The sequence below is a fragment of the Triticum aestivum genome, chromosome 4D, assembly GCF_018294505.1.
Source record: "Triticum aestivum cultivar Chinese Spring chromosome 4D, IWGSC CS RefSeq v2.1, whole genome shotgun sequence".
Classification (NCBI taxonomy): domain Eukaryota; kingdom Viridiplantae; phylum Streptophyta; class Magnoliopsida; order Poales; family Poaceae; genus Triticum; species Triticum aestivum.
Window position 1 is genome coordinate 484522952 of NC_057805.1, and position 13077 is coordinate 484536028.

Here is a 13077-nt window from a genome sequence, read left to right on the forward strand (position 1 = left end):
AGAAGAAACATCAGCCTATAAGCAATCGCAGACTGTTGCATACAGGTTATGGATTTCTGAAGCAAGGTATACAGGTGTAATCCTGAGAGTATAATTATACAAAAAGATTACCACCAAAAAACTCTAGCATTCCATTGTTCTCAAACAAAAAAAAAGGAGGAAAATAAAACATCTCATATCATCCTATTATGTATGCACCATCGTTGGCCAGAGGCTGTCTAGGAGTCTAGACGGCTCCCTGCCTTACACATGACCAACGCTGTGAAAAAGCCTTCACTGATCTGGAACAAGCAGGATTGCATTTTCGACATGAGAGATGAGTTTGATCGATGAGTGCATTCTTACTGTCAGCTAAACAATCCGAGTGCTCATATCATACTCATCTGCAATATGTGGATGCAAGTAAGATCAGTTAACCATGCCATCGAATTTTACAAGGGAAATGATTTATACTATTTCTGAAAAGAAAATTCAGTCCAGCAATACTTACACAAGAGAGAAGGCATTTCAGCACCGTAAAGGATTCATCTTCGTACCGCTCACACTGACGCGTGAAGGCATGAAACATAATTGTTCAATCACACAGCGCATGGATGCCTTCAAGAAAGCTTTCAATGTTGAAACCTTGAAGGTGCTTCAGAATTGCAAGACGGATCAAACAAGCCCAGAAAGAACTTACATTTGCCAGGTAACCTGAACATGAGTTCTAGACCTAATGCGAAGCTTCATTTTCGACAAATTCCTATTCTTTCCTATTCTGTACACTAGTTTGGTAACTGCGGTAAACGAGTTTCCCTATGGCTGAATATGACCTAGTCTACAAGTACAAAGTGTCATATTCAGTTATCACAGACCAGGCTGACAGATAATTCACCAAGCATATGACTACTGGATGGACCACAGTCCACAGACTCCAAATATTTACAAAGGTGGTCTGTACCATAACTGAAAACTTGGAAGAAGGGGTGGTTGTTTTCAATGTTGAAGAAGCAGTGTCAGGATTAACCGAAAGAACCACGGAGTACCGGTTGAACTGCAGGATTCACCGAGATCCTAACTGTTTTAGCACTTGATGACTTGTATACATCGATACACTCCAGAAGGTCTGCATCACATGTCAAAAGAACCCACTCCGACTCATCATCCAAGTACTTGAGGTCATAAACTTCCCAAGAAATGCCGAACCGCTTTGCGATTTCTTCTTTTAGCTTTTCAAAGCCCCAACTCGGCTGAAGCCGGAATATGCATCTTTCCTCCCCATACATGGCTTTTATCTTGAGAGAATCAGGCTTAGCTTCTTGCATGCCTGACATGTTTTCCATTGGTTTGTGTTCACTGAATAGCATGTGACTCTGAGACCTGCAAAGGGTGACAGGTTTCTCTTCAGTAAATAACTGCAGTTCGTCGTGGCTCGCAGCTTTCATCTGTGTCGAACTCTGATTCTCCTCCATGAAAAATTCCTGCTTCACCGCAAGCTGAGGAGCGCTGCTTTGCTGTTGTTGAGGCTTTGGATCGCTGGAGCAGCCAAGGCTAGAATTTGAGCTCTGGCTGTAGGTGGGGGAGAGGGAATTAGAGCCGGAGGTACGCGGACTGAATCTGCTCTCGCACTGTCGATCAGGAACTGAAGGCTCCAGCTGAACCTTTTGCTCTGATGCTGGATAACTCAGATCTCCCTGCAACTCTCTTTCTGACCATGTAGTCTTGGTGAAATTCTCATAGAGTGAACTCAGCCGAACTGTTCCTTCAGCTCCATGTACCGAATCAATGACCATTTGCAATTTCTTTAGGGAGTGCCCAACTTTCTTGATCTTCCTTGATGGCCAACGATCAATTCCATGATGTCTGCATATTCTCTTCAATGTAGTAGGGCACACTGGAACGAATGGTATAAAGACAATAAGTTATAGTCAATTATAGACAATGGCAGTTGTATGTATGCAAACAGTCAATGAAGAATCTAGACCAGTGTGTCTTTCAGTTGCAAATTGTTACAAGAACAGCATCAGCTGAATTATTGAGAACTAACTTTATTAGAGTATAAGTCTGTTTAAGAGTCCCTGCCTAATTAAGTGATTATACACTTCCCTTTTTGGTAAAGGGAATAATATTTACTCAGACGTCGCATCGAGGCAATACAACTGCAATGCGTACAAAATCCGGGCTCTGCATAGCAAGATGCTCACAGCCCGAATACACACTCCTATTTGAGCCGCTCAAGTAAAGATACGGGTATTAGGAAGGAATAGCGATGCCAGGTTTTTAGAGAGTTGTCTAAGTCTACTGACTACTCATCCAAACCGAGAAAATGCAAGTCAACCAACAAAAAGAAAGGTAAAGAACAATAGAGAAACTTTGAGAGAGTCATAAGTTACCTCCTAAATTCTTTGCAGCTTCTTTCAAACTACCAGCAAAATGCTTCCGAAGTTCTTGCAGGCTCACAGTTTTCTCGATTTTGGTTCGCCGCTTCTCTATTGCTTTGTCTGAGTTTGAGAGGCTTCGATCACTGGAAAAAGGTGAACCCTTGGCCTCATATTCTTCATGCTTCTTAAACCCTGGAAAGAAACTTTTATCTTCAGGTACTAGCACCGGTGAAGTTGGCCAGCCAGCTGTTACACTAAACCCTTCATCCTCTTGTTTCCTGAAGCCAAATGGCAGGCCACAATCTGTTTCTCCCTGTACCCCATTATTCTGAACATCCACAAGGCTTGCAATCCATGAAGATACCTCCTCAGAAGCATCCACTGATGTTGTCCTTGCAGGAACATTAATGCCACTAGTATGGAGCTCATCCAAGATTTCAGCAGGCTTGTCACAAACTTCTGGTGGGGTTGGCGAGCTAGTTTCAGGCGATCCATCATTCGCCAGTTCTTTCACGCCGACAACTCGCAGTGTACAGGAGGCTTGTTGTATGGTATTGGACAGAGAATTGAGCATGTTCCCTTGCTCTTCACTATTTATGCAGTTGTTTGGCAAGAAAAACTCCAAGATAAGATCCATACTCCCAGTCTTGACACTTCGCAGCCGAATTGCCACCGCGGCCCTTAAGCCGAAAAGTTTTGCATAATGTGAGAGAGGGTATTGGACCTTGCTGTAGGCAGTTATGTCCGGGCAGAAACACGGCTCATTTGTCCCGAGCGCCGTGCCGACAACACCCTCGCCCCTGAACAGATGATGCTCAGAGCAAGCCTGGTGAAAGCCAGTCATGGCGGCATCGCGGACATAACACGCCTCGTCCACGGTGGAGACACAGTACTTGTATTTTTCGTCGGAGTGGCGGCTCGCCCTTTTGGCCTGGCAGACGCAGGGTATCCATGTCTGGGCCAGTGGCAACTTATGGGTCTCACAAACAGCTTTGAGAACATGCGCGATCTCTGGTACAATTGCTCGGTACGAAGTATCGACCACCTGACAACAACGAAGCAAGCAGAGCGTATGTTAGCGATACCGGCATTTCGGCATTCTACCGCAAAAGAACCATGAACTTGGTATGTTTCAGCGCACCTGTGCGCGAGGATCGCTCGAGACATCAGAACCTCTAAGATCAACCTCCTGCAAAATTTTCACAGATGTAGTTTTAGAACACAAGGAAATGATCAAGGAAAGAGGGGCGAAAAGGCTGATTACTTCGGGGATCGGCGTGCCCGGTAGTTATCACATCTTCCCCCTAAGGGCATTTCATCGAACAGGTTAAGCGCATAACATGATACGCACGGTACATACATGGGTTTGGAGAATGGAAAGGAACGAGAAGGGATTCGCAATGAGCCACAATCTCTACCTTGAGAGCGTTGCAGATGTTGTCGATCTCGGCGTTGTAGTTGATCTTCTGGGTGGTCATGACGAGCTCGACGACGCCGAGGCACGCGCCGGTGCGGCGCTCGAAGACCGGCATGGCGACGCTGCCGCGGATGTCGAAGTGCTGCGCGTAGCGGACGCGCGGGTACTCGTTGTCCGTGAAGAGGCGCACGTCGGGCGTCCACTCGGGGACGCGGCCGACGAAGACGCGGCCGGGGAGCCCCAGCTCGGCGCAGGAGGTCTCGTCGGCGGAGAACTGGTACTTGACGGACACGGTGCGGTAGCTCTCCAGGCGGTCGCTGCGGCGGTCGAGCCAGAAGGGCTGGCCGCAGGTGGTGAGCACCTGGCGGTCGCCGATGCGCGTGGGCACCCAGACCTGGACCAGCAGCTCGCCCGCCGCGCCGCGCGACCGCGACGCGATGCCCTGCAGCGCGCGCTGCAGCCGTTCCTTCACCGAGGCCGGCGCCTCCTGCGGCTGGATCAGCCACGCGCGGCGGGACTCACCCCCGTCGTCGTCGTCGCCGGCGGCCGGGGCGGGGGGAGTGGCGGCGGTGATGGTGCTGCCGAGGTCGAACAGCGGGGAGAAGGGGCTCGGCGACGCGCCGCCGGGGTGCAGGAACTCGGGGAAGTCGTGCACGGGCGACGCGAGCAGGAACTCCTCCATGAGATCCAGCTCGTCCATGTCGGCACGCATGATGCCGCGCGGGCCGCCCTCGTCGCTCCTTTGCATCGGATGCTCCATGGCCACAACCAGCTCGCTCGGCAATCCTCAGACCCTCCGCCGCATACGCACCAACCAACGAACCGGCCGGCGACGGGGACGGGGCGGAGCGACGGGAGCCACGAACCTCGGATCAACTCCTCGCTGGGCACAAGGGAAAAAGAGAGGAGAGGAAAAATCTCGTCACGATGCAATCCAAGGAATCTAGCAGCAGGCAGGCAATAGGATTTGATGCGCATGGCTGCCACGACGGACGCCACTAGCTCGCGGGCAGCCGTTCCCGGCCGCACCACTCCATTGGCAGGCAGGAGCAAGTAGCGGTAGCGGACGAGACATCCCCATCCCCATCCATGATGGAAACTAAAGCGGGACACATCGCCGTCAGCTAGCCCCGCCCCGCCCCAGCCACGCCATGGGAAGAAAGTGAAGGGAGAGAGACGAGACGGTAGACAGCCGCAGGTAGCCTCCCTCCCCGGTGAACCCCCACCACGTTGTCGTGGTCGTGCAGCTAGCTGGCCGCCGGCCGACTAGCGCGCGCTAGTGCTCTCCTAGGCTCCTAGCTATATAGCCATAGCCATGGCCATGGCGTTTCCTCTTCCCCACGGAGAGTCGGAGACGGAGGAGGAGGTGGGGCGCTGCCGACGAAGGAGACGAAGAAAACGACAAGGAAACCAGAGCAGCTCAGATCAGATCGGGGCGCCGAGGACCGGTCGGTCGACGAACCCAGCTCACCTAGCTCGGCGGCGCGCGGAGGCGATCTCCCATGGCGATAGGGCCCGACAAGCAGTTAGTCGATGAGCGGCTCCGGATCACTGTCCCGTTCCTCTCGGGCACGCACTAGGACTGCGCGGTGCGGTACCAGACGGATGCCGCCGCCAGGAATAAAGTTAGCCGCGCGCGCTTGAGTGGGGAGGGTACGTACGGGAGGATGTGGGTTGGTGGACTGGCCGGGGTGGGGGTGGTGGATTTGTACTTGAGGACGGCGCGCAAGTAGCCTCTGCCTCTGGCTATCCTCCTCGGAGTGCGCTCTCAATTTCTACTCCTCCTCCGGCGACGAGCTGCTGCAGTGGCATGACATGACATGCGCTCCTCGGCTGCATCTTTGTTTGTGCATCCGCACGATGACGACGGCGACGGAATCTTCGAGCGGGGAGGGAGGGTGAGTTGACCGGAATGGGCCTGGGTGGAGGCCCGAAGTCAACCGGGCTTGGGCGTGGCGCGAGGGGCAGGACGGGGAATTCCTCCTCGTGCGGCTGACGTGGGCAGAACGTGCATCTATTGGGCCCCGCCCGTGGCTGTGACCGCGAACCCGTGAGGCGTGAGCCGTGATTCCGTGGGTGAAAGAAAGATTCTCCCTCGGATTAAACTTCCTTTTTCTCTTTTTGACGAAACGGCCTTTGATTGAACTTCTTCAAATAGCAAAATGAGATTGCTTGCTTGCTAGACAGCGTCAAACCAGAAAAAGCTACTCCCTCGATAAAGAAATATAAGCATTTAGATCACTAAAGTAGTGATCTAAACGCTGTTACATTTCTTTGCGGAGGGAGTACATGTTTGGTGTTTTGGAAGGTGCTTTTTCTATACGAAATCACTAATTAAGGAGCACTTTTTGCAAATGTCACTCCCATCTCCTAAGTTGCGACAAGCGGCATACTTCGTGCCCGTGCCTCTCGCGGAAGCAAACTCGTGCCTCTCGCAGAAGGGGAAAAAAGAAAACGCGTTTTTCGCGCAATCTTTTTGTCTGAAAGTTAAGAAAGACTGATGGAAAACCGAAAAAGTTCGAAGAAAAAACCATCTAGAAAGCCGAAAATGCGTGAGAAAAAACATTAAAAAAAAATCCGGAGGGACCGTCCAGAGCGCGACACGGCGCACTCTCAGCCCACCGCAAATGACCCTTGGGGAGGCTTCCGAAGGAGCGCTCCTTTATTAGTTGCTCCTTCCCTGATGTGCGAGTTATACAATTAATTAGTACGCAATTGTTGTTATTCTTGTGTCATTGATAGGTGTGTCATGGCCACGCATTACGTCTTTCCTCCTCAAAGTCCTTCACAACAATACCTACATTATGTAATGAATAAACTAATGCGTGAACATTCACCTGTTGGTCTTAGGGAACTATCACTCACCCATCGTTGATTTATCAGAAGGAGTAGGCGATTGTTGCGTGTGGATGCGTAAAGGATTAAGGAGAGTGTTGCGGAGAAAGTAGGAATATGACCGATTTCGAATAGTGAAAACATTAGGGGTGCACTAGAGGTGGCTAGACGAGCTCACCAACTCCTCGGCTCGCTATTGACAAAGGTGGCCAATAGTCGACAACAATAGGTGAATGGTGCCTAACAATGGATGAAATGAGATAAATAAAGAAGACCAGTAGGAAAAACATGCGAGGAAGGAGACGGCCAAGGTATAGTGAGGGTTCCCGCAAAAAAGAAAAGGTATTGAGAGGGATAGGGCTGGAATTTAAACTCGAAACTCACGAAAACGAGTAGCATGTGACTCGGCTCAACTCGACTCGAACTCGATGACTAATGAGTCGAGTTGAGTTTTGATTTGAATGTGTTAACAAAACAAGTTTAACGAACAGAGCTAGCGAGTTACTCATTTAGCTCATTTATCACAAATGACATGCGATAAGTTCCATATCGTTGTTGATTGCCGTCATCTGTGGAGTGCACCAACTGTTCCTGTAATGCAAATTGTTGATTGTCGTAATTTGTGAAGAAAAAATTATGTGTCTACAACTTTTTTTAGATTAATAGCATACATGATACGTATATTTTGTTATTCAATTTATAACGAGCTTAACGAGTTAAATGAGCTAGCTCGCGAGTTACCGGAGTCGGAGACAAGTTTGAATCTGACCTTGTTGACAATCAAACCTACTTTGAATCTCAGCTAGCTAAGATAACGAGCTCTAAAGCTCGACTCAACTTGAATTCCAGCCCCAGAGAGGGACGAGGTGAAGGAAGAAAGAGCTGAGACCGTTCTTCACCTATAAAACAACGAGGCGAACACCGCGGGTTCCCTTCCATGGTTCCATCGTGTGAACTACTACGAGGTGGGCGATGGTGACGAGAGGAGCTCACGCTGGTGTACTTCTGTAACTGGTCTGTCATTTCTTAGTCATCACAGGCGGTGAGATGGATGCATGATACATACTTTTCACCAGAAAAATGTACCAACGCGTACGGAGGCAAGCCACTGTCCTCCCCTAACTGGGTAGCATGAGTTTTTATTTTTATTTTTGACGGGGACTGGGTAGGAGGAGTTTATAACTCTCACGCTAGCTCCATGATTGTAGGAGGTGGTGTACAGACAGCACTCACTCACTTAAGTAAGTTCCCGCCTATAAAACTCTGATGCGTTCTTGTCACCTAGCTAGCCTGCAGAGTCTTTGATCGAGACGGTAACAGTTTACATAGGGTTTCCTGGCCGATATTATGCTCTGACTATTTGCGGTATGTACGTACTGGAATCTAGCCGCTGTTCATCGGGATCCAGCCGGCCCGGATACGTCGACGCACAGGACAAATATGAACACCGGTACTGTCACATCAACCCGGTGGCGTCATCGAGCAGCAGTACTACTACAAAACTCCGGCGAGGTGCCGTGCGTACGTATAATACGCCGCCGTGTATGAGATTCGTGCGCGGTGCTGGCTGTTGCCTGTTGGGCGGGTTTGTTTTTGCTCTATGATTAGCTGTCGTGGATCTCGAGACATGTTCGCGATTCAACTCTCCCGGCGATCAACTTGATTCGTCCGCGTATAATATACACGAGAGGCTAGGTAATGATCGAAGCAAAGAGGCTAAGCTGGCAGCGGAGAGGGTCGAGATACGGATGGATTTGGAATCGTGGTGCCTGCTGTTGTCGACAGTGACGTACGTATTTGTTTGCTTGATGGGAAGAGATTCAGATACCGCCGGGCTGGCGCTTTGGACTTATCGTAGCTGTCGTATAATACGTGGGTGGCAGCGAAATATCTCTACAAGACTACAACAGTTTCCATACGTAGCTGTTGCCACCACTGTTTCGAAATGTGTGACTTTGAAAAGAAAAATTGAAGTCCAGTTTCTTTATTTTCAGTCGTTGTAGGACGTGCGTCAAGGTGATATAAGCAAACTATAAAAGTTGTCTATTGTATTTCTGATGAGTTGGAAAAAAGAAAATATGGGAGAGAACAAAAGCATGTTGTAGATTAGAGCAAAAATAAATAAATAATAATAATAGAGTAATGCTACACCCACAAAGGGGTTTACATAATTCTTACGTGACTAGAACAATGCCCGTGCGTTGCAACGGAATATAAATATTCTAATACGTTAGCTTGTGATTACCTGTCAAAAATAATGCGATTGTGTAAATTAATGTTCATCAAATTCTGACCGTGAATTACCTTATATTTTGGTTAGAAGTTTGGTAAGTAAATTAAAGTGGAATTGGTTCAGAAGATATGTAAATTAAGGTGATAATTAATCATATACTACATGGAAGGTTGGACAAAGGGGTTGTAGGAAGAAAGGTGGAATGAGAACCTTATGTTTTTCCTAAGTAGTAGAGATTAGACAGCTAGCATGTTATGACTCTGTTTAGGGAGAAGACGGCCCCATCCCACTTAAACTCAGGGGGAGAAAAGTATTGATGGAAATTTACGTAAAAACTTGCGTTAGTCTTCGTAGGTCTAGGATTACTCATCATAATATAGCCAACTACTACTTCATATATAACTACCGTGCCATAACATATAATTTGATTGGCTATTAGGTTAGTCTTTTTTTCACTTTCTACATTTCTCCTTCCTTTCATTAATTTACTCCTTTTGCATAGGGATACGTGTAGAAATTGACTCTTGCATGAGCGCTCACTCTTCTCTCTTTTTTGCATTGTAAGTGTCATGTAAGCGGGTTATAATTAAGAGAATGAATAATAATGAAGCCAACTGTTGGCTATATCTTATTGCCATGTGATCTACAACCCAACCTTATTGCCAACTTCTATATTACTCCCTCCGTTCCATAATGTAGTGCATATAGATTTTTTGAAAATTCAAATTTTGTAAACTTTGACCAAATTTATAAAGAAAAGTATTTATATCTACAACACAAAAGTTGTATACAATATGAAAGTACATATTGTGATGTATCTAATGAAATGTATTTGGTACTCTAGATGTATATGTTTTTCTCTACAAACTTGGTCAAAGTTAGTAAAGTTTGACTTTCAAAATATTTATACGCACTACATTGTGGAACGGAGGGAGTAGTTAGCTATAAATGCCTGACCCACCTCATCTCCGCACAAGTTTCTTGAAGCCCTTGCTGCATCCAACTCTTAACCTACATCCTAATTCTTCTCGCCCTCCTCTTCTCTCTTCTCGAATTCAACAAAAATGTAATATTTAAATTTTTATAGCCTGCTTACATTGTCTTATTATACTTGCTCTTAAGAGCAAGCTACAACACGATTTTCAGTTTTTTTGTGAGAGAACAAGGTTAATTAAATATTAATAAAGCAATACGTACCTATAAAAACAAGTATAGTAGTAGGCTATAAGTACACTTGGCATTTTTGCTTATGTGAAGGAGAGACAATGAAATCGAAGAGTGAGCTCTCATGTAAGAGCCAATCTATGCGCGTACTCCTAGATAAAAATGTTGATGAAGAGAAAAGAGAAAAGAGAAAGCGGTTTGTATACTAACTAAATATCCAACATTGTAACCAACTCTTTTATCTGCATTATTAAATCTCTACTATTAAAGGGGGGTTGGTAGCGTTGCCTCCACCTCCTCCCTTGTTTTTTCCTCTCCATGCCTCCCTCTCCACTTTGGTTTTATTTTGGTTTTTTGAATAATCTCAACAGATGCCATACAAAATAAAACCAAAGTAAATAGAGTAACTTGAAATAATCAATACAAAATTGGTACTTTCCAAAACCACGTCATGCATTAACTCAATAAAATAAATTAACCAAAATCTCAACTCAATCAAAACTTTTCTTGCCTTCCTCACTCATACCCAAATTAAATCAAATCTTAACAAAACCTCAACTAAATCAAACATTTCTTTGTGTTCCCCTACCCGTACTCAAATCAAATTAAATCTTATCAAAATCTAAAATACGGTGAGTGTAAGGTATACGCCTGATATGATTGATGTTGAACCACTATAATATTTATGCCCCGTTACAACGCATGTGCAAATAGCTAGTATACTAGTAACAAATAAAACTAGCTTTTGAGGACATGGCTGATTTATATATCCAGCTGGCTTTAATATTGTGTGATGTGAGGAATTTGATCTCACAGGATGATTGGCTTGTAGTCGCACTTTTGTCATGTAGCCCGCACACACATGTCTTTGTGACGACCACACAAGGTAATGTCACGATGACATGGATTATTTGTGTGGAGATTAGGATTCAGTCACATAATGCCACATGACTTTGGGTCACAAACAGCCCACATGTTAGTTGCGCAAAGTCAGGTGACGCTATGTCACTAAATTTGCGTCCATTGTCAGGATATGTGTTGAAATTAGTATTGAATATGTGTATAAAACTACAATTATACTTGGTGTATATGGAGGGTTAGGTGTGTAAGTCATACAAGTGTAGTACGACCCTATTATGTAAAAGCATTGTGTGGTAGGTAAAATAGACTAGACCAAGATGATAGGCCAGACACGAAATTGCAAAGGGAACGACCTGCGTGCTCATGGCAGGGGTGACCCGACCGACCTTGGCACGATGGTTGAGATGCGTCTGATGAGCTTGACAGGCTTGTCTTGGTCTGTTGTATGTCGATTTAGTGCACTGGACGAGCGCTTACAATCATGGGAATGTATCTGGTGCACCCACCTTGTGGTGCTACCGATGGACAGTATGCCGTAGCATATTTTCAAATTTTTGAAAAATTTAGAAACATCTAGCACATTGACACACCATGAACGTATTGGGGAACGTAGTAATTTCAAAAAATTTCCTACGCACACGCAAGATCATGGTGATGCATAGCAACGAGAGGGGAGAGTGTTGTCCACGTACCCTCGTAGACCGAAAGCGGAAGCGTTAGCACAAAGCGGTTGATGTAGTCGTACGTCTTCACGATCCGACCGATCAAGTACCGAACGCACGGCACCTCCGAGTTCAGCACACGTTCAGCCCGATGACGTCCCTCGAACTCCGATCCAGCCGAGTGTTGAGGGAGAGTTTCGTCAGCACGACGGCGTGGTGACGATGATGATGTTCTACCGAAGCAGGGCTTCGCCTAAGCACCGCTACAGTATTATCGAGGTGGACTATGGTGGAGGGGGGCACCGCACACGGCTAAAAGATCAAACGATCAATTGTTGTGTCTCTAGGGTGCCCCCTGCCCCCGTATATAAAGGAGCAAGGGGGAGAGGTGCGGCCGGCCAGGAGGGGCGCGCCAGGAGGAGTCCTACTCCCACCGGGAGTAGGACTCCCTCCCTTTTCCTTGTTGGACTAGGAGTGGAGGGGGAAAGAGGAGGGAGAGAGGAAGGAAAGGGGGAGGGGGGGCGCCGCCCCCTCTCCTTGTCCTATTCGGACTAGGGGGGGGGGGAGGGGGCGCGACCCTGCCCTGGCCGCCTCTCCTCTCTTCCACTAAGGCCCACTATGGCCCATTAAGCCCCCGGGGGGTTCCGGTAACCTCCCGGTACTCCGGTAAAATTCCGATTTCACCCGGAACACTTCCGATATCCAAACATAGGCATCCAATATATCAATCTTCATGTCTCGACCATTTCGAGACTCCTCGTCATGTCCGTGATCACATCCGGGACTCCGAACAACCTTCGGTACATCAAAACATATAAACTCATAATATAATTGTCATCGAAACTTTAAGCGTGCGGACCCTACGGGTTCGAGAACTATGTAGACATGACCGAGACACGTCTCCGGTCAATAACCAATAGCGGAACTTGGATGCTCATATTGGCTCCCACATATTCTACGAAGATCTTTATCGGTCAGACCGCATAACAACATACGTTGTTCCCTTTGTCATCGGTATGTTACTTGTCCTAGATTCGATCGTCGGTATCTCAATACCTAGTTCAATCTCGTTACCGGCAAGTCTCTTTACTCGTTCCGTAATACATCATCCCGCAACAAACTCATTAGTTGCAATGCTTGCAAGGCTTAAGTGATGTGCATTACCAAGAGGTCCCAGAGATACCTCTCCGACAATCGGAGTGACAAATCCTAATCTCGAAATACGCCAACCCAACAAGTACCTTCGGAGACACCTGTAGAGCACCTTTATAATCACCCAGTTACGTTGTGACGTTTGGTAGCACACAAAGTGTTCCTCCGGTAAACGGGAGTTGCATAATCTCATAGTCATAGGAACATGTAAAAGTCATGAAGAAAGCAATAGCAACATAGTAAACGATCGAGTGCTAAGCTAACGGAATGGGTCAAATCAATCACATCATTCGCCGTTAATCAAATGACAACCCATGTCAATGGCTAGGAAACTTAACCATCTTTGATCAACGAGCTAGTCAAGAAGAGGCATACTAGTGACACTCTGTTTGT

At 47.0% G+C, this 13077-nt stretch overlaps 1 protein-coding gene across 2 annotated transcripts; it reads right to left on the reverse strand.

The window, feature by feature from the left end:
* Nucleotides 1–4: 4 nt before the first annotated feature.
* Nucleotides 5–5558, reverse strand: LOC123098874 (protein NLP1). Of its 2 annotated transcripts, XM_044520951.1 has the most exons (6): nt 5249–5558; nt 3779–4660; nt 3502–3549; nt 2373–3405; nt 491–1873; nt 5–383 (listed from the first exon to the last, which is right to left on the reverse strand). In XM_044520951.1, exons 2-5 carry the CDS (start codon nt 4535–4537, stop codon nt 1002–1004), a joined length of 2712 nt encoding a protein of 903 aa, XP_044376886.1. In that variant the 5' UTR covers nt 4538–4660; nt 5249–5558; the 3' UTR covers nt 5–383; nt 491–1001. The 2 variants fall into 2 exon arrangements, with proteins under 2 accessions (XP_044376886.1, XP_044376887.1); XM_044520952.1 differs by lacking the exon at nt 5249–5558 and having other exon boundaries at nt 3779–5223.
* Nucleotides 5559–13077: the final 7519 nt, after the last annotated feature.

What these genes read in the sequence shown, in the direction of transcription:
- LOC123098874 (XM_044520951.1), bottom strand. Translation starts at nt 4,537, where the DNA reads ATGGAGCATCCGATGCAAAGGAGCGACGAGGGCGGCCCGCGCGGCATC. An exon ending in ACATCTGCAACGCTCTCAAG is followed by an intron (nt 3,550 to 3,778) that starts GTAGAGATTGTG and finishes AAAATTTTGCAG; the next exon opens with GAGGTTGATCTTAGAGGTTC. An exon ending in CGAGCGATCCTCGCGCACAG is followed by an intron (nt 3,406 to 3,501) that starts GTGCGCTGAAAC and finishes CGTTGTTGTCAG; the next exon opens with GTGGTCGATACTTCGTACCG.